The 19,568-nt window shown below is 38.1% G+C and overlaps 1 protein-coding gene across 1 annotated transcript; it reads left to right on the top strand.

The window, feature by feature from the left end:
* Positions 1-5,755: 5,755 nt before the first annotated feature.
* Positions 5,756-16,315, top strand: RfC38 (replication factor C subunit RfC38). Its single transcript, XM_053799122.2, has 7 exons — positions 5,756-5,986; positions 8,815-8,952; positions 10,509-10,674; positions 12,270-12,469; positions 14,887-15,005; positions 15,591-15,759; positions 15,992-16,315. The coding sequence occupies exons 1-7, from the start codon at positions 5,900-5,902 to the stop codon at positions 16,178-16,180; spliced, it is 1,068 nt and encodes a 355-aa protein (XP_053655097.1). The 5' UTR covers positions 5,756-5,899; the 3' UTR covers positions 16,181-16,315.
* The last annotated feature ends 3,253 nt before the right edge of the window (positions 16,316-19,568 follow it).

Genomic DNA, 19,568 nt, shown 5'->3' with positions numbered 1-19,568 from the left:
CACTGTAAGCTAAGCACAAAAATATTTTAAGGTAAGTAGCATGTGCACTGGATATGCATTTTTTAGGGCTAGCTCTATTGCTCACTTAATATATAATAATAATAATGGTATTTGGGACCTGACGAGCTGTTGGAGTGTGAGCAGGGTAATATTTAGTGAAGGGATTCAGGGAAACCGGTTATTTTTATATAGCCGGACTTGAGTACTGGAAATGGGAAGTACAATGCCTGCACTTTAAAGGAGGAGTTTGAGATATTGGCAGTTTGGAGGGATATATTGTATATCTTCATACGTATATGCTTCTGAACTGTTGTGTTCTGGGCACCACTGCAAAAACAGTGATTATGTATGAGTGAGGTGAAAGTGTTGAAGATGATGAAAGTATGTATTTTCCTTTTGGGGATTTTCGTTCTTTTTGGGTCACCTTGCCTCAGTGGGAGACGGCCGACTTGTTAAAAAGAAAATAATTTTATTTTGACATGATACATAGTTGTACAAAGGAATATAATAGTTGGATGTACATGACAAAAGCCTCTTGTATGCATTTGAAAGTTAAAAAAAGGCTGTTTCACTTTACAGTGGTAGCCCAGAACCTAACCTGTTTTATAAGCAGGGCCCTGCCTGTAATCCAATGGCTATTATCCTTTCCACTTATGTGGTTTTCAGGTCTGCAGTTTATGATCCTTTTAGTTTTAGCACTAAGTCTTTATAATAATCATCCTTTGGAATTATCACATGGTGAGGGGGGGCTCTATCCAAGTACATGATTTATGGGTTTAGCACTTTCTCCTAAATATAATAATATTGTATAGTTGCAGCACTGTATGATCCTTATATTGATTATTATAATAATAATATTGAATAATCACTGATTTGTTTGGCTCCCTCCTTTATCATCTGCTGTCACTTGCCACCTTCAGACTTGTTGCATCTCTTGTTACACTTCCCCTTTTTAAAGTCTGTATGATGAATACAGTTTAGCACTTGTTTTTTTAATAAACCTGTAATAAAAAAAATCATTATGCTAACTACCACTCTGCTTCATGGGAGATTTCTTGATGCTGGTACTCCTCAAGGGAGGTTCATTGATGCTGGTGAGGGGCTTTTGATCTAGGGAATTGGATCTGTGATTTGTTTCCCTGAATACCTTCCATCAACCCCCCCACATGCGCTGTATAATCCTATGGGTTTAACGCTCCCCCGTGATTATAATAATAAAATAATTTGATGCTGGTACCCCTCAAGGGAGGTTCCTTGATGCTGGTCTTGTGTAGGTTTAGCTCTTTTTATTATAATCCTTGATGCTGGTGAGCACTGGTGGTTTAGCAAATGATTTTGATTATAAAAATAATTGATGCTGGTGAGAGGGCTTTTGATTTATAGAACTGGATCTCCACTCCAGTTCCCAGAATTTTTCCTGAATCCCTTCCATCTCCTTCCCCACAGGAGATGTATAATCTTTGCAGGTTTAGCTCTCCCCCATGATCTTGATGCTGGTGAGGGGCTCTTGATCTAAGGAACTGAACCTTTGCTCTTTCTTGGATCAAACCTGAATGCCTCCCATTCCTCCAAACCCTTGTTTGGAAGCTTATGATACAAATATGTCCCACATTCCTTAAATTCCTGTTTATTCTTTATTTTTATAGTTGTGTTACTTGAGCAGCTAGTTTATGGTGCACTCCCATATGCTAATCCTGAGTGGTGGCACACAACTCTTCACTGAGTATTTTCAGATGCATTCACATGCAACTAATGTGTTAACTGATGGCTTCACTTATTATTATTATTATTATTACAATCAGAATAAGAGCTAAACCCGCCAAAGTTATACAGCCAATGCCCCTCAAGGGAGGTTCCTTGATGCTGGCGAGGGGCTCTTGATCCAGGGAATTGGATCTGTGCTCCAGTTCCTTGAATTAAGCCTGAATACCTTCCATCCCCCCTCCCGCTGTATATTCCTACGGGTTTAGCACTCCCCCATAATTAAAATAATATACATACGATGGCTTCAAGAAGTCTGTGTCAGGGCGTCCAGACAATCTAATATTTGTTTAATGTTCTATCACTTACAGCCATTTTTAAGTTTCCCTCTGCTGTCCACTCCACCCTTGCTGCTACTTTATAACCCTGCACTATCCCCTGCCCCGCTGCGCTGTATGACCCTTGTAGGTTTAGCGCTTTTTTTTTTTGTAATACTGTAATGCTCTTCATCTCAAATACCTTCAACACCCTCTCATATTTCCTGAGCATTCTCTGATGTTACCCCTTTAATACAGGCGCTGATTTCTTAACTGACATTGATTTGACACATCAACTTCACTATCCTTTCTACTCATTGCCTAACAATATCTCCTTTCTCCCCCTTTTACATTTTTTTTTAATCTTGTATAACAATGAAAGACTCGGTTTAGCATTTTCTATGAATACGACAATGAACACTCCTCAAGGGAGGTTCCTTGATGCTGGTCAGAGGCTCTTGATTTAGGGAACTGGATCACAGATCCAGTTCCCTAAATTAACCCTGAATGCCTTCCATCTCCCTCCCCTACATCCGCTATATAATCCCTACGGGTTTAGCGTTCTCACAATAATAAACGACAATCAATCAATCAAGTTTATTCTCTATAAGGATTACAATGCGGGGTTTACAGATTTTGGATATTGTGTGGTTTACATGTTTTAAAATACTAATTACAGAGGGGGGCACTAGGACACCTAGCATGGCTAGGCATTTCGGGTAGACTTTGACTAATTCTAAACTTTAAATTATTACAGATTATGGTATTAAGGCTAAGTGACTACATTATAGTTTGTAAGTTTAGCTTTGTGAATGCTTTTGTTTTGGCACAATACGTAATGTCTATATTGGAGTATCATAGGCAAACTTATGACTAGTTAGGGTTCATTATTTTAAGATTAAGATTCGTATTTCTGTGTTTATAGTCAGTGGGTGAGTGTAATTGTGAACCACCAGGTGTCTTCCTTTGCAGATGACACCCGAATCTGCATGACAGTGTCTTCCATTGCAGACACTGCAAGGCTCCAGGCGGACATCAACCAAATCTTTCAGTGGGCTGCAGAAAACAATATGAAGTTCAACGATGAGAAATTTCAATTACTCAGATATGGTAAACATGAGGAAATTAAATCTTCATCAGAGTACAAAACAAATTCTGGCCACAAAATAGAGCGAAACACCAACGTCAAAGACCTGGGAGTGATTATGTCGGAGGATCTCACCTTCAAGGACCATAACATTGTATCAATCGCATCTGCTAGAAAAATGACAGGATGGATAATGAGAACCTTCAAAACTAGGGAGGCCAAGCCCATGATGACACTCTTCAGGTCACTTGTTCTATCTAGGCTGGAATATTGCTGCACTCTAACAGCACCTTTCAAGGCAGGTGAAATTGCCGACCTAGAAAATGTACAGAGAACTTTCACGGCGCGCATAACGGAGATAAAACACCTCAATTACTGGGAGCGCTTGAGGTTTCTAAACCTGTATTCCCTGGAACGCAGGAGGGAGAGATACATGATTATATACACCTGGAAAATCCTAGAGGGACTAGTACCGAACTTGCACACGAAAATCACTCACTACGAAAGCAAAAGACTTGGCAGACGATGCACCATCCCCCCAATGAAAAGCAGGGGTGTCACTAGCACGTTAAGAGACCATACAATAAGTGTCAGGGGACCGAGACTGTTCAACTGCCTCCCAGCACACATAAGGGGGATTACCAACAGACCCCTGGCAGTCTTCAAGCTGGCACTGGACAAGCACCTAAAGGCAGTTCCTGATCAGCCGGGCTGTGGCTCGTACGTTGGTTTGCGTGCAGCCAGCAGCAACAGCCTGGTTGATCAGGCGCTGATCCACCAGGAGGCCTGGTCACAGACCGGGCCGCGGGGGCGTTGACCCCCGAAACTCTCTCCAGGTAAACTCCAGGTAATACTCCAGGTTAACATGTAGTTAGTTGTCGGGGTGTATCAGGGAGATAAGATGTTTTCTAACTGTAGTTTTGAAAGTGATGAATGTGTCTGCAGTTCTAGAATTTTCAGGTAGGGTGTTCCAGATTTTAGGCCCTTTGACACACATTGAATTTTTGTAAAGGTTTAGTCGGACACGGGGAATGTCATAGAGATGTTTGTGTCTGGTGTTATGCCTGTGGGTTCTGTCACAACTATCAAGGAAGCATTTTAGGTCAAGGTTAATATTGGAATTTAAGGTCCTGTAGATATAGACTGCACAGTAGTAAGTGTGGATGTTCTGAACAGGGAGTAAGTTTAGATCTATGAAGAGTGGGGGGGGGGGTTGCCAGGGATGGGATTTAGTGATTATTCTTACTGCGGCTTTTTGTTGGGTTATTATTGGCTTTAGATGTGTTGCTGCAGTTGATCCCCAAGCACAAATAGCATAGGTGAGGTATGGATAAATGAGTGAATGGTATAGTGTGAGAAGGGCAGTTTGCGGCACGTAATAGACCAAGGTTAGACAATAAGTATACTTAGCAGTATAGTTTGTATGGGAGCCATCATTTACCTATTTTATGCAGTTCAAGGGAGGTACCTAGATGCTGATGAAGGGCTCTGATGCTCAGATTTTATTCTGCTGACTTTCATGAGTTGTGTCCTTGGAATGCAGCGTCTCCCTACCTTTTCTTCACTCTGAGGCTTTAGCCCCAATCCGGCTTCCACAACATCATCCCAACCCCCCCAATATTGATATATCATTGACGCTTCCAGATGTGTTTAATTAATAAAATTTTGAGGTTGTTTCGTGGCGTAAAGCGGTACCTGGTAGAAGGTTCATGTGGTCATAGGACCGTCAAAAGGTACCTGGTAGAGGGAGGGTTCGTGTGGCCGTCTTATCCCTTCAACCCAGCAACTACAATATAAGTAAGTTTATTCAGGTATACACAAATACAGTTACATAGAATTATCTTACATAGCAGCATATGTGGAGAGAACCTAGGATAACCCAAAAAGTCAAACAGAGTGACTTATTTCCATTGGGGTCATTTTACCTTCTTATTATAATATAAAGGTTATAGTATTTTCTTATTATTCTATAATGAAGATAACATCTTATTATCAAACTAAAAAGACGATCTACTACACGAGGGTCATTAAGACTATCTACAATACGAAGGTCATTACTAGGAATAAGGTAAAATTTACACGTATGTTAGCTAAAAAATAGAAAATCAATCCCCTCCCTTTCTGTAGCTACATTCATCAGACACCTTTTGGCACTCTTCTTGAACTGGTTCATGCAATGACTGGCTCTGACATGTGCGGGTAGTCTGTTCCATTCCTTTATTGCTGTACAATAAAAGGTGTTTGAAGCCTGGCCAATGACTGTGGGTACTACAAAGTTGTGCTCTCTCCCCCTAGTACTATGATTACTTTGGTTCCCAACCTTGACAAAATTGACAGCAAGATATTCTGGACACTGTTTGTGAGCAATTTTATAAACATGATTTAGCTTCAATTGTTTTACTCTGTCTTCAACATTCAGCATATCAATTTCCCAGGCCTAAACACCTGGTTCTGCCCATGTTTAGACCTGGGATTTGTACACCGGGGTTAAAGTTCCCGGTTCTCCTTCCCGATAAAACTTTGTTTCCTTTCTCATTCCAGTCCAGATTTGGGACTATTTCTCAAGGACTCCAATGGAAATAAATCACTGCCTGACTGTACATATGTGTATCTGTAAATAAACTTATTCAAGCCTCACTAAAGCCTAAACTTTGGTGGCCCTTAGTAACCCCAACAACAATAATTTCCCGCGGTTTGTCTGGCTGTCTCTTCTTACTCATTTAGCTGAGTATTAAGCTGTGTGGCAGCTCTTTTATAAATCCCTGGCGCATAATTTTGAATTGGAAAGATAAAAATGAGTTTGTGGGTTGATAAATACCGGCCAAGAGAATTGGGTAAATTGGATTATCATCTGGAACAAGCGAATCAACTGAAAAAGATGGTGAGTGTTATTTGTTATATGAATCTTGATGCTTTATGACCATTGTTAGTGTCGCTCTTAGTTATGATTATAATAATAATATGAATCTTAAATCGTTAACAGTGTTGAGGAACAATTTCCTGTAGATTACCAGAAATAGCAATGTTATGTTTTGTACTGTTATTTCAAAATAACAGTATAAAACAATAATTTGAATGCCCATAGGATGCTGAATGTATATGATATATAATAAAATTTATTTCTACAAAGCACAACTTACAGTTGATTTAAGAATAGCTGACATCATTAACATACCTTTGTACCTTTGAGTAAATAAACTTACTAAACCCCAGGTTATAAAGAGCATTTCTGACAGCCTTAAAATAAACTTATAACTACTAGATGAATAACTAATTTGGATTAAAAGAATGCTAAAGTTTGCACTCTTTGGCATTAATGTAAACAACGAAGTATATAATTATTACGTGTTTTTCTGAAACAATTTGCTATAACGTTTGTATTGCTTACTATGAATGTTGGTCAAATTCAAATGTAGCTACTGATCTAAATTTCAGTATTACTCTGCAAGACATACAATAAACAGAAGGCCCATAGAATGCGTAGCATCTCGGGCAAAGCTTAGACTGTACTATACGTCATGGGCCAGGCTGCGGGGGCGTTGACCCCTGGAACACCCTCCAGGTATACTACACCTAAAATTTACTGACAGTAGTTTTATTTTTTTCTAAAGATCTAATACACAATATTAGTAGGAGCTTAAAATTAGATACAAGTTACATATTAATTCATAAAAAATCACAATATGTGGAATTTTAAAGAAAGCTGAAACAAGAACCGGGATATGATTGGATGAAAACAGCAGGTTTTAGGATTTCTTATCATAGTACAGTATATTGCTGTTAAGATTAAGTAGCTTTGCAGCAATTGCTATTTAGGGAACCTTTGAAATCTTCATGTAGAGAGTTCTAGATTTTAGTGATGGGGATGCCATTCATCTTCCTTTTTAATGATCTGTGGAGGGAAAACCAATGACTGGCTCTGGTAGGGTATAGATGATAGTACCACTAAGGTCTGCTTTTTCTAACTGGATTATTATTATTAATTATTATTATTATTATTATTATTATTATTATTATTATTATTATTATTATTATTATTATCATCAAAACTAAGCACTAAACCCACCAGGGTCATGTAGCTCTGTTATCTGACTGGAAAAGTGGGGTTATTGTTTCTTTACTAGAAAGGAACTCTTATTCCCTGGGCAATATGTCTTCAGTTGACACCAAGAGGCAGAGCTTTGTGTCGCATAAACTCAGTGGCTCCTCAAACTCAACAAACACAATAATTACAATGACAGACAAACACAGACAGACAGGAGCAACTGAGACAGTGATTCAGTTGAGAGAGACAGACAAATTGAACTATTCTTGTGACTTCATTAAATACAAGGTGACAGAAAAGCCACTTTGAACTATAAGCCTATGCTGCTGAGAACCATTGTTTTGCAAATTCATATCAGCAAAAGTCTGTATATTTAATCTACTAAGCTACTATGGTATATTCAGAAATGTTTAAAAAAGAAATGAATGATATTATTTTATTGTGTTATCCTGGGGTACTAAACCTCTGGGTTAATAATCGGAACAAAATCTTTTTCCTCAGCATTTGTTTAAAAGTGTGAGGATGGTGCCTGGGAAGTCACTGATTTTTTCAAATCGCTAATGTCAACAAATTATCTGGGTGTTTGATGACTTGTTATAGTATAACCATGAGTTATCCAGTAATATAATACTGTACAAGTTTAGGTTAGGCTAAGTTAGTTTAATGTTTGTTGATAGTTTTACTAAATTCATATATTGGAGAACTCTTTGCCAGCAATTTGGAAATGTCTGAGAAATTAGTTTTGTTCATATGGATGATTCTGAGGATGATTAATATGACTATTAAAATTACTTTTTATTAGAGCATGTCTACCAGTGCTTTAGTGATAGCATCACTCAATTATTTACACAAAATGCAATAAAATATTTCTGAAATCCCCCGTATGGCTGGAAACATTAGGACGTGTTTCCTTAAGATACCTGCTGTCCATGTTCACCTATCAGTAAAAAAAAATAAGTACCTGGGTGTTAGTTGACTGGTGTGGGTTGCATCCTGGGGACAAAACCAACCTAATTTGCCTGAAATGCTCTGCATAACAAGGGACTTTCTGTATAGTAGTATGTCATGGATGTTAGCTAGGCCTGTACACCTTGTACATGTACTTGTAGAAATAAAGATTATTATTATTATCAATTAATTTCTGGTGGAAATAAAGGGTAACAATTTGTATGCCACAGTTTCTGGTACAGCCTCTCACTTAACAATGGAGTCCCATTCAATAAATGCCAATAAATGAATTTGTTGATAAGCAAGGAGCGTACTATAATGGTAGTGGGTTTGTGTCGACCATCTTTGATATTCTTTTAATGTCACCTTTGTACCATTTATAACATTTTTAGTATATTTTTAAATGTTTACACAGTAGTGCACTGTATATGTATTGTAATAAACAGAATAGAGGAAATCAGCTCTAATATACATTACTGAGGTATGCATACTGGTCAGAGAGCCTGCTGTAAGTCTGAGTCATCAGTAAACGAGTACGTTGCTAAATGAGGAGAGGCTGTACTATTTAGATACATGTATTTAACAAGGAGCTCTGTGAATACAACTCTGTTATTCTGTATTTTTATTTCATTAATTTGTTAGTACAGTTCAGTACACTTCTTGTATACAGTACTTGTTAATTAAAATTTTATATTTGTATGAAATTATATTTTCAGGTTGAATATGGCGACTTTCCCCATCTGCTCGTCTATGGGCCATCGGGAGCTGGCAAGAAAACACGAATAATGTGTCTGCTCAGAGAGTTATATGGCCCTGGCGTTGAAAGACTTCGAATTGAGCATCAGAATTTTGAAGTGCGTTCTTTTTGTTACAAATTATTTTATTTTATTTCTTCATGTTAACTTCATTGCAGGTGTGCTAGAGGTGCATGGATGATTATGTGTGTACCAGCTGGCTTCTAATATTTACTTGTTCAACTGATGTTATATAGTTGTTGAACGTCATCAGTGATCACAACTTCAGTGTACAGTATTCCAACTTTCATTAAAATTAAATGAAATTGTAATTATGGTAAGTACTGCGGCATATCTTGTAGATGGATTTCTTTTTTATTGTATTTAATATGCAATTGATTTCATACAAAAATTCTTAAATTTTAACACTAGTGTTTGGAATGTATAGTAATACAGTTTTGTATTTTCAAATACTGTACTATATTCCTGCTTGTTGGTTAAGGTTTCTTCCCTCTACACTTCCGGGTTTCTCAATATATTTATGAGAATAACAAGCAGATAACAGGGTACATATATTGAATATATATAAAGAAGTACATATAATGAATATGAATACCAAGTAGTAATTCTGTTGCAACCTGCTTATTCAGATTCTATTTAGCATTCTCATTCATAGACTTGTTGTCATCACTATATTTCTTTTCCAGTAATTATTATAACTAAATAATAACCCATATAGAGTCAGAAACTCAGAAAATGAAATGGTCTGCATATTTCAACCTCCTGCTGGGGCCGACCCGAGCAGGGGAGTCAAAATATACACACCAATTCATTTTCTTAATTTCTGTCTCCATTTGGGCATTATTGAGCATTGACATGTGTTCATTACACTTTTATTAGTTATTCATTATAACTAAAATTGAGTGTACAATATTTTATTACTGTCAATATTACTGTATACCATTGCTGTTTATGTAAGCTGAGTACGCTATCAACCGAGCCATGGGTGGCAGCTGCTTTATTAATTTGATGGCTTAGCCAAAACATGTGATACTTTATTGAGCGACCCAGGCACTCCTTCAGTAGTCATTTTAATTTAGAGACATTTACAATGCCTGGAGAAGATTGTCCATGAAGTCACCTTCAAAAAAGTTCCCAAAATGGCAAGGAATAGAAATAGTTCTGTGTTTCTCAGGCAACTAAATATTAAACTACCCTGAGTTAAATATGGCAATGGTCTTTACATTTCAAGTGTAGTATTTTGAAATTTGTTAAGTTCAGTATCTTAAATAAATTCTTAAAGAAAAGCAGTATAGTAATTAAGAAAAATTCTTGGGCAGCATAAATTTTACGAACTCGTCAGAAAATGAATGCACAAATATTAGATGTAATATTCATTGCTCATTCATTTTAATACGATCACTTATGAAACCCAAATTTGTGACATTAGTGGCACTCATTCTTGCACTTTGCTTCTCCCTTACTCATGGCATTACATCATCCAAAGCAAAAAATTAAAACCATCACAAAATAATTTACCAACTTGAGACACAATAAAAAAAATAATTTTAATCTTTTTTGAGTGATTAATAAAAGTTGGTTCTCAATATTGTGCATATATGTAAAGTGCTGTTTGTTCAATATCTTGCATTTTAATCATTACTCTTTTCCTTCAGACTCCTTCTAGAAAGAAGCTGGAAATTATAACTATTGCCAGTAACTATCACTTGGAGGTGAACCCCAGTGATGTTGGCTTCTATGATCGTGTGGTGATTCAGGAGCTCATCAAAACTGTGGCCTCTGCCCAGCAGTTAGACACTAGTGGCCAGCGAGAATTTAAAGGTACGCAGATACACACTCGGAAGCACAGGGCTCCCAGTCTTTGAGTTTTCAATTTTTTAGTGGGTCCTGTAAAGCTTTTAATATTTGTCACCCAGTTTTTTACAAAATATTGTTTTTTTTTTATCAGTGTTTTGCATTAGGGTAGAAACTGTTGACACAGTGTTAAAGCAAACACTAGGCAGGTATTGATGGAAACACCAATCAGGTGTTGAAAGAAACATCAATCAGGTAATAATGGAACTACTAATCAGATGTCGAAGGAAATGCCAATCATGATGAAAAATTTGTTTATTAAGAGACAATTTTAAATATCTTGATGGATCATATGCAGTGTAGTCCATTCTTGAAAAAAAATCCTTGTCCTTGTATTGTATTTCTACCTATGTTACATGAATTACCACCCTGAAACACCTAATAGAAAACTTGTAAATAGTGCAGAGTTTAGATAAGTAGAAAACACAGTTTTGATAGGAACAACTAGTAACTTTATATGAACATTTTATTGCTATATGAAATTTCATCACTGGCCCTGTGGCCTGGTGGCTAAAGCTCTTGCTTCACACAGTGAGGGTCTGGGTATGATTTCCAGCAAGGGTAGAAACATTGGGAGTGTTTCTTTACACTGGTTGTCTATGTTCACCCATCAGTAAAACGGGTATCTGGGTGTTAGTCGACTGGTGTGGGTCACATCCTGGGACAAAACTGACCTAATTTGCCTGAAATGCTTTGCATAACAAGCGGCTTTCTATATAGTAGTATATTATTGATGTCAGCTATGGTCTGTATACCTTGTACATGTACTTGTAGAAATACATAAAGATATATTTTTATTACTAGGCTTTAATTTGTCAAATTCAACATGCAATGAAAAGGTAAGTTTTTATATTTCTATTATCTCTTCATTATATTCAGTGTTTGATTCATTATAATCCTTTAAGAAAATGTAAATACTGTAGTTCATTAAAGCTTTCCAATACTACAGTAGTGTCCCTACAAATTTGTAGAGGGTAATGTTCCTAGATGTTGCAAATTTTTTCAGATTTGAACTTGTTTTATTTTTCAGAGGTGACATCTTTGTATCACTAATCTGGTTAACATTGACATTCATAAGAAATAATGACCACACTAAGAAGAAATGTGGGTGTGGGAAATCAGTTGAAACATAAAACTGTTGGATAATTGAATTTATTCACTGGCTGTGCATCAGACAAATATTGGATAATTAAAGCCTTCAAATAAGGATGTTCACGAATTTGTCCTAATGAGTGTACAGTGATGTCGTGGATACCCATATAGTATACTTTTGAAGGCTTTCAAGTTTTCCTTCTGTCAAATCCCGACCCTGGGCCAGGCTTGTCTGGTGCTTGTCTGAACAACCAGACTAGTTAAAGTACTGGCTATTAAAGTACAGGATATTAAATATCATCCCTGCTCTCCTGACAGGAAACAAAGCACCACAGTATGGAAATGAACTGTAGGTTCAAAAATCACTTGACTATTGCAGATTTCTTACCAAAACATTGTATGTATTTTAAACATGGCTTTTCTGACTGTTGTGATGTAAAAATGAAAGTAGCATCCCCTTATTCTTTCAGTGGTGATTTTGACAGAAGTTGATAAGCTGACTAAAGATGCTCAGCATGCCCTTCGCAGGACAATGGAGAAATATTCAGCCACTTGCCGATTGATTCTTTGTGCCAATTCCACATCAAAGGTGATCCCACCTATCCGCAGTAGATGTCTAGGAATAAGAGTAGCAGCTCCCTCCTTAGAGACCATTGCACAGGTGCTGCAGGTAAGATACTGTGTTCATTAGATTATATCATGTATGAAGTCTTGTACTTACTTAGACCAGATATCAGGAACACGGCTGGAACAAGTGTAGAAGTCTTCAAGAGGAAACTGGACAAGTATTTTCACCAGGTGCCAGATCAACCATGCTGTGATGGATATGTGGGGCAGCAAGCCTCCAGAAGCAACAGCCTGGCTGATCAGGAAAGTACCAGACAAGCCTGGCCCATCTCCTACCAAGGCAGGGTGACTCATAGATGACATCATTCACAATCATTTATTCAGTTGCTGTCTTACCGGAAGTGTGCTAACAGATTACCCTTTGCAACATCCCCACCCCTCCTTCAGAGTGCATGCACTGCCCTACCAACCTCCAGGACTTTAGCCTACCTAATCAGTTTTCCTGAATCACTTCATAAAAGTTATGTTGCTCACACTTCAGCATGTCATGTCTGTTAAAACCCACTTGTCTCCATTCACTCCTAACAAACATGCTCATATAAGCCTGCTGGATGCTGAATCCCCTAAAGCTCAAAGCCTCTTTTATCCCTTCCCTCTAACCATTCCAGGGACAACCCCTACCCCTCCAGTTGTCCACCCCAGATTTATTAATATCTTTGTCATCCATCTCTGCTTGCCTAGATAATAATAATACAGTGGTACCTTGACTTACGAGTACCCCAACTTACGAGTTTTCAGAGTTACGAGCCGTCACTCGGTTGATTTTTGCTTTGAGTTGCGAGCCAAAATCCGAGTTATGAGCGAGCTTCAGATACACTGCCACTAGTTGGCGGCATATCTGAAGTCAAATTCAGCTCTGTACCCAGGAGAATGTCAGGTACTTCTTCTCATCTCACATGCTCTTCCAATACACAAATAACCCGCACATAAAAGAGAGAAGCTTACGACGACGTTTCGGTCTGACTTGGACCATTGAGAAAGTCACACAGTGTGACTTTGTCAGTGGTCCAAGTCGGACCGAAATGTCGTCGTAAGCTTCTCTCTTTTATGTGCGGGTTATTTGTGTATCGTTCCGGTCACGGTATTGTGCCTTTTTTGTTATTTGTTATGCTCTTCCAAGACATAACTGGGAGGATAATACTCCCACATTAATCCCAGATTGTAGTGAGGTACCTCATCCCTTGTTTGGTTCTCATATAAATCCAGGGAAGAGGTAACCTCCATTTCAATACTCAGAGTTTTTCCAGAAACATTAAGGAAGGCCTCTGTGATATTTACCTGCCTCACAGAGGTTTCTTCAGTGGGTGGAGTAGTGATAGTATTGGGTGGAGTAATGATGGTGGTGGGTGGAGTAGTGATAGTGGTGGGTGGAGTAATGATGGTGGTGGGTGGAGTAGTGATAGTGGTGGGTGGAGTAGTGAGGGTGGTGGGTGGAGTAGTGATGGTGGTGGGTGGAGTAGTGATGGTGGTGGATGGAGTAGTGGTAATGGTGGATGGAGTAGATATGGTGGTGGATGGAGCAGTGATAATGGTGGGTGGAGTAGTGACAGTGGTAGGTGGAGTAGTGGTAGTGGTGGGTAGAGTAGTGAAGGTGGTGAGTGAAGTAGTGAAGAGTGTAGCAAGTAAGTTAAGCGATTAAGCCTATTTCTGCCTATCTTGGGGTGGTTTTTTTGGGGTTGGAACAGATTAATGGCATTTCAGTTAATGTCATTGAGGAAAATTGACTTGACATACGAGCAAATTGAGTTACGAGCTTGGTCATGGAACGAATTAAACTCGTAAGCCAAGGTACCACTGTACGTATCTCAAAAAACATTCAAATATTAAAATTTTTGGAAAGCTCGAAGGATGCAATATTATTTTGAATTGACTTAACACTGAAGCTACTTAATATTTATAAATTACATAAATGATATAAAACTGTTTTAGTTTATGATTAGGAAAAAAAGCACTAGCAGAAAAAATGACAAATTTTGATTAAAATTTTGAATAGCCTAAGTAATCTGAAGACTGCTAATGAGTTAGAGTATACATTATATTTGATTTTAAAGAGTGCTGTGTTGTGTACAAGAAGAATCACTTAAATGGATGGGCATGATAAAATTTTAAGATGGGATTGGAACAGAACAAAAATATGTCAAGACTACTATGTTGCAGGCAGAGATATAATAACGAAAGTTTTGTGTGCATTGAGAGAGGGAGCTGGCCTTACTGGATATGGGAATACCTTTCTTAGATCCTGTAGCAAACAAAAGACATCTGTTGTCTGAAAGTACAAGAACACCCTTGCTAAGTTGATGTTGCTACCAGGGCCCATTTGGTTATTGCTACTTGCAGTCTTTTTTTTTTTCTTTAAGTAGTTAACATTATTTTGTGTTTGTTTGCCAGTTGGTTATAATTATTGACTTCTAATAATGACTATCTATGTGAATTTTGGAACTAAATGTTTTAAATTTTCAGACTGTGTGCAAAAAGGAGGGCCTTTCCCTTCCCCCAGAGTTGGCAAGAAAAATTGGAGAAAAATCCAACCGCAACTTACGACGAGCCCTGCTGATGTGCGAGGCCTGCAAGGTGCAACAGTAAGTTCATAACTGTGTTTAACTTGCATTGCCTTGTAGTTCTTTATAGCCATCATCAGCATTCATTTGTGTAACCAGCTGATGTGCCATTAGCATGATAATGCAAGTGGGTCACCTTGAAACCAAGAACTTGATTACTTCATTTTGTATCCACCTAATTGCAGTTGAACTTTGGTTAACTGATTGGGCTTATACTCTGTGCTCTTTTTGGAATTTGTTGTATCTACTGTAGATACTATGTACAGTATTGAATTGATCTCTGCTCTTTTTGGAATTTCTTATATCTACTGTAGATACTATGTACAGTATTGAATTGGGCTCCAATACATCTATTCCTAATGCGCTACACATGTTCACTGCCTGTATATAGTGAGTAGGGAATAGTAATCAAATTTGAACCAAGAAAGAAGAGGGTAGTTACAATTCCTTGGATCAAGAGCAAATAAATCCAGTAGCAGATGTTTTTTAATAGCAAAGTACAGGATATTTTGCTTGTTTTGTAACAGGTCAAATTATTTTTTTATTAATTACCATATTTTATTGAGACCAATTTTAATCCCATTTTTGTATGATTATTTTTTCCAGCTACCCCTTCAACCCACAACAGGAAGTCAGTGTCCCTGACTGGGAAACTTTCTTACAAGGCACTGCTGCCAAAATTATAGAGGAACAGAGCCCCAAACGATTACTGGAAGTTCGTGAAAGAATATACGAGCTCCTGACGCATTGCATACCTCCAGATATTATTTTCAAGGTATAAATACAGAGCATGGGTAGAGATGTTGCAGTTCTTTTTTTTTTTTTTTGGTGGTCACCCCGCACCTTGGTGGGAGACAACCACTGCACTAAAAAAAATTAGAGCAGTGACTTCTGTATTCACTGTTCAGTTTCTCTCAGAGCACTTGTAGCATTAACTGTATTGTGGCAATGGCAGCAGTTAGTATTCAACATAGTACATGTAATAATGATTATTTACTTGTTTCCAGGGTCTGTTGAAGGAACTGGTACGTAACTGTGATGGGGAGCTGAAGTGTGAGGTGACGCGTTTAGCAGCATACCATGAACACCGCCTCAACCTGGGCTCCAAAGCTATATACCACATTGAAGCCTTCATTTCTGCCTTTATGGCTATCTACAAAAAATTCTTGGAAGAAAGCATGGCAGCAATGTTTTAAATGGTGAAAAGAAAATCCAAGAGTGAAAGTTTGATTTGTCCTGAGCATGACATCCTTTACCTATGTTAAATATTTGTAGTTGAACAAATATTTCACTTCACTGGAAATTTTTACCAATAAAGTATTTTTCTTGAATGGGTAGCTCAATTACTTAAACCTTTTTCACTTAACTACTCAGGGAAGGAGCCTTTATGCCGGAGAGCAGTGATATATGAACCCTGTGCTTAGTTATGATTACAATAATAAGTATGCTGGAGAGGGGCTCTTAATCCAAGGAACTGAACTTACCCTCCCATTCTATGACTTGAATCTTAATGTCTGCTATTTCCCAGGTGCTAAATGACTCCTATGAGTATAGTTTTTACCCTGATCTCTGAAGAGTAAAGTACTGAAATGAGCAGTGTTACTAGCCACCAAAAAATATCTTAAATATCTCAGTGACCTACTTGGTTAATTTACTTTCACATCTGCCACTCGAGAGCCATGGAATTGGAGCTACTCGTCCCTTGTAAAGTAAAAGGACACAAGTGCAACTAATGTGATACTGAGCTGTATAGCCCTTGTGGCTTAGCGCTTCTTTTTGATTATAATAATAATAATGTGATACTGTGGCAACGTTTCACTCTCCAGGAGCTTTGTCAAGCTGTTACAAACAGTACATGGACACAGGGTACTGTTTGTAACAGCGTGACAAAGCTCTAGGAGAGCAAAATGTTGCCACAATAAAATGTCACATTAGTTGCACTTGTGTCCTTTTACTTTACATATTGTCGGTAATTCTACCAACATATATACATACTCTTCCCTTCCTTGGATCAAATCTGATTACCTCTCATTTCCCAGATGCTGTAAGATTCCTACTGGTTTAGCACTTGCCCATGAGCATAATAGCTCTGCTGTAAATACAAATCACACAAATGATGGTAAGGGGCTCTTGATCTAAGAAATTTACTCCAGTTTCTTCCCCTCAAGGGAGGTTCCTTGATGCTGGTGAGGGGCTCTTGATCTAGGGAATTGGATCTGTGCTCTGGTTCCCTGAATTGAGCGTGAATACCTTCCATCCCCCCACATGCGCTGTATAATCCTATGGGTTTAGCGCTCCCCCTTGATTATAATAATTCCAGTTGTTTGAACTGAATCTGAATGCCTTCTATTCCTCTAAGTGCTGTATGACATGAGTTGAGTACTCCCCCATGAGTGTAATAAATAATAATACTATGCAAAATAGAAAACCCAGCAAGGTAAATGGGGTGATACATAAACGATGCAAATTAATGAGTGCCACATCCTCTCTCTTTGAACTGAATTTGACTGCCTCCCAATACCCCAGCTAATGTATGATGACCTTTATGGGTTTAGCTCTCTCCCTATGTAATAATATGAAACAGACCAATGCAGCATTACTGTATGACCCTTATGGGTTTAGTGCTTAGTTATGATAATAATAATAATGTAATAGAGCAATGAAAGCATCAGACAAAGGGATCTGGGAGTAATTATACACAACAAAGTATTATCAGATCACATAAATGAAGTAGTGAAAGCTTGTATTAACTGTACAGGCTAACTTCTAAATAATTGGGCTCCATCAAGTACAGCAGTCATGTAGCCTGTTTTATGCTTATCAGAAAGGATAAAACCTCCACCACCACTGTTTTTAGTGACTCACACAGGTTTGGTGCTCTATGTGAACAATCCCTTAAAGAGGAAGGGGGATCCTTGATGGTGAAGTGCTCTTGATTCATTTGGGTGTGTTTCCTTAAGACATCTGTCGTCTCTGCTCACCTAGCAGTAAGTAGGTACCTGGGTGTTAGTCGACTAGTGTGGGTCGCATCCTGGGGACAACATTAACCTAATGTGCCCGAAATGCTCTGCATAACCAGGGACTTTCTGTATGGTCTGTATAAGTTGTATCATGTATTTGTAGAAATAAAGATTATTATTATTATTATTATTATTATTATTATTATTATTATTATTATTATTTCTATGAAGAGTCGCAAAACACTGAAAATTCCTTGGATGCAGAACAAGAGGAAAAGAGGAGACAAAATAACCACATAGCCTAAGATCATTTAAGTATTCAAGAAAATAGATAACATTCTATCCTACCCTTGAACATGGAGACCAAACGACCATAATTGTAAACAATGTAAAAAAAAAAAAGATGGTGTCCTTGGTGATGTGTATTGGAGGTGTGGTGGGCCGGCGGGCTACACTTGCCAGGATTTTTTGAAGAAAATGTTAGATTATAGTTATTATATTCATTGGGAAAAGCCAAACCCTTAAGGATCAAACATCGCCTGTGGGATGTGACTGAATTAGATTTGATCCCAGGAAGAGACTAACTCTGATCCCTTGTTTATTCTCGACAAGTCAAACAAATATATGATTAAGACAAAATGTTATGTATGGCATTTTTTTGAGAAAACGTTTCGCCCTCAAGGAGATTATCAGTTCATAAAGTTCCTGACGGATGAAACGTCTTTTTCAGTATAATACCATAAACCACATATTGTCTTAGAGGTAAATTACATACACACTGCCCAGATAGAGACAATATATACGTTGTTAGCAGCTCTTGGCTATTTTATATGATTGATTATCTACCCCCAGTCACTCAAAATACCCAGAACAACACGATTGCCTTAACAAAAGTTCCAAATAAAATTTACACAGCTCAGAGTGACAACCCCTCAAGGAAGGTTCCTTGATGTTGGTGAGGGGCTCTTGATTTAGGGAATTGGATCTGTGCTCCAGTTCCCCGAATTAAGCCTGAATGCCTTCCACATCCCCTCCCCCCTGGGCGCTGTATAATCCTACGGGTTTAGCGCTTCCCCCTTGATTATAATAATAATAATCAGAGTGACAAGCTGCGTTGTAGTAAAGGCCGCCAATGGTATTAGTTTGATTATTATTATTATTCTTATAATCAAAAAGAAGCGCTAAGCCAGGTATTAGTTTGAACTCGATTAGAAAAGGCATTCTCCAGTAACTGATCTCTTTCCAAAGATTAGGTTATTATTTTTTAGCTATTTAAATAAAATTTTAAATTTGCACCCATTTGGACTAAACTTATGGGTTATTATCCTTCTTATAGAGTGCATCGTCAATAATATTTTGAGGCCAATTGGAAGATAAGATCAGATTTTGTTGGGATTTTTAACGTGGAGGGTTAGCCACCCAGGATAACCCAAGGATGTCAGTGCGTCATCGAGGACTGTCTAACTTATTTCCATTGTGGTCCTCAATCTTGTACCCCAGGATGCCACCCACACCAGTCGACTAACACTCAGGTACCTGCTTACTGCTAGGTGAATGGCGACAGCAGGTGTTAGGAAACATGACCACTATTTCCACCCGGCCGAGGATCGAACCTTGGACACTC

Source organism: Cherax quadricarinatus, chromosome 66, assembly GCF_038502225.1.
Source record: "Cherax quadricarinatus isolate ZL_2023a chromosome 66, ASM3850222v1, whole genome shotgun sequence".
Classification (NCBI taxonomy): Eukaryota; Metazoa; Arthropoda; class Malacostraca; order Decapoda; family Parastacidae; genus Cherax; species Cherax quadricarinatus.
Note: the sequence above shows the minus strand (reverse complement) of the source record. Positions and strands in the feature narration are given on the sequence as shown.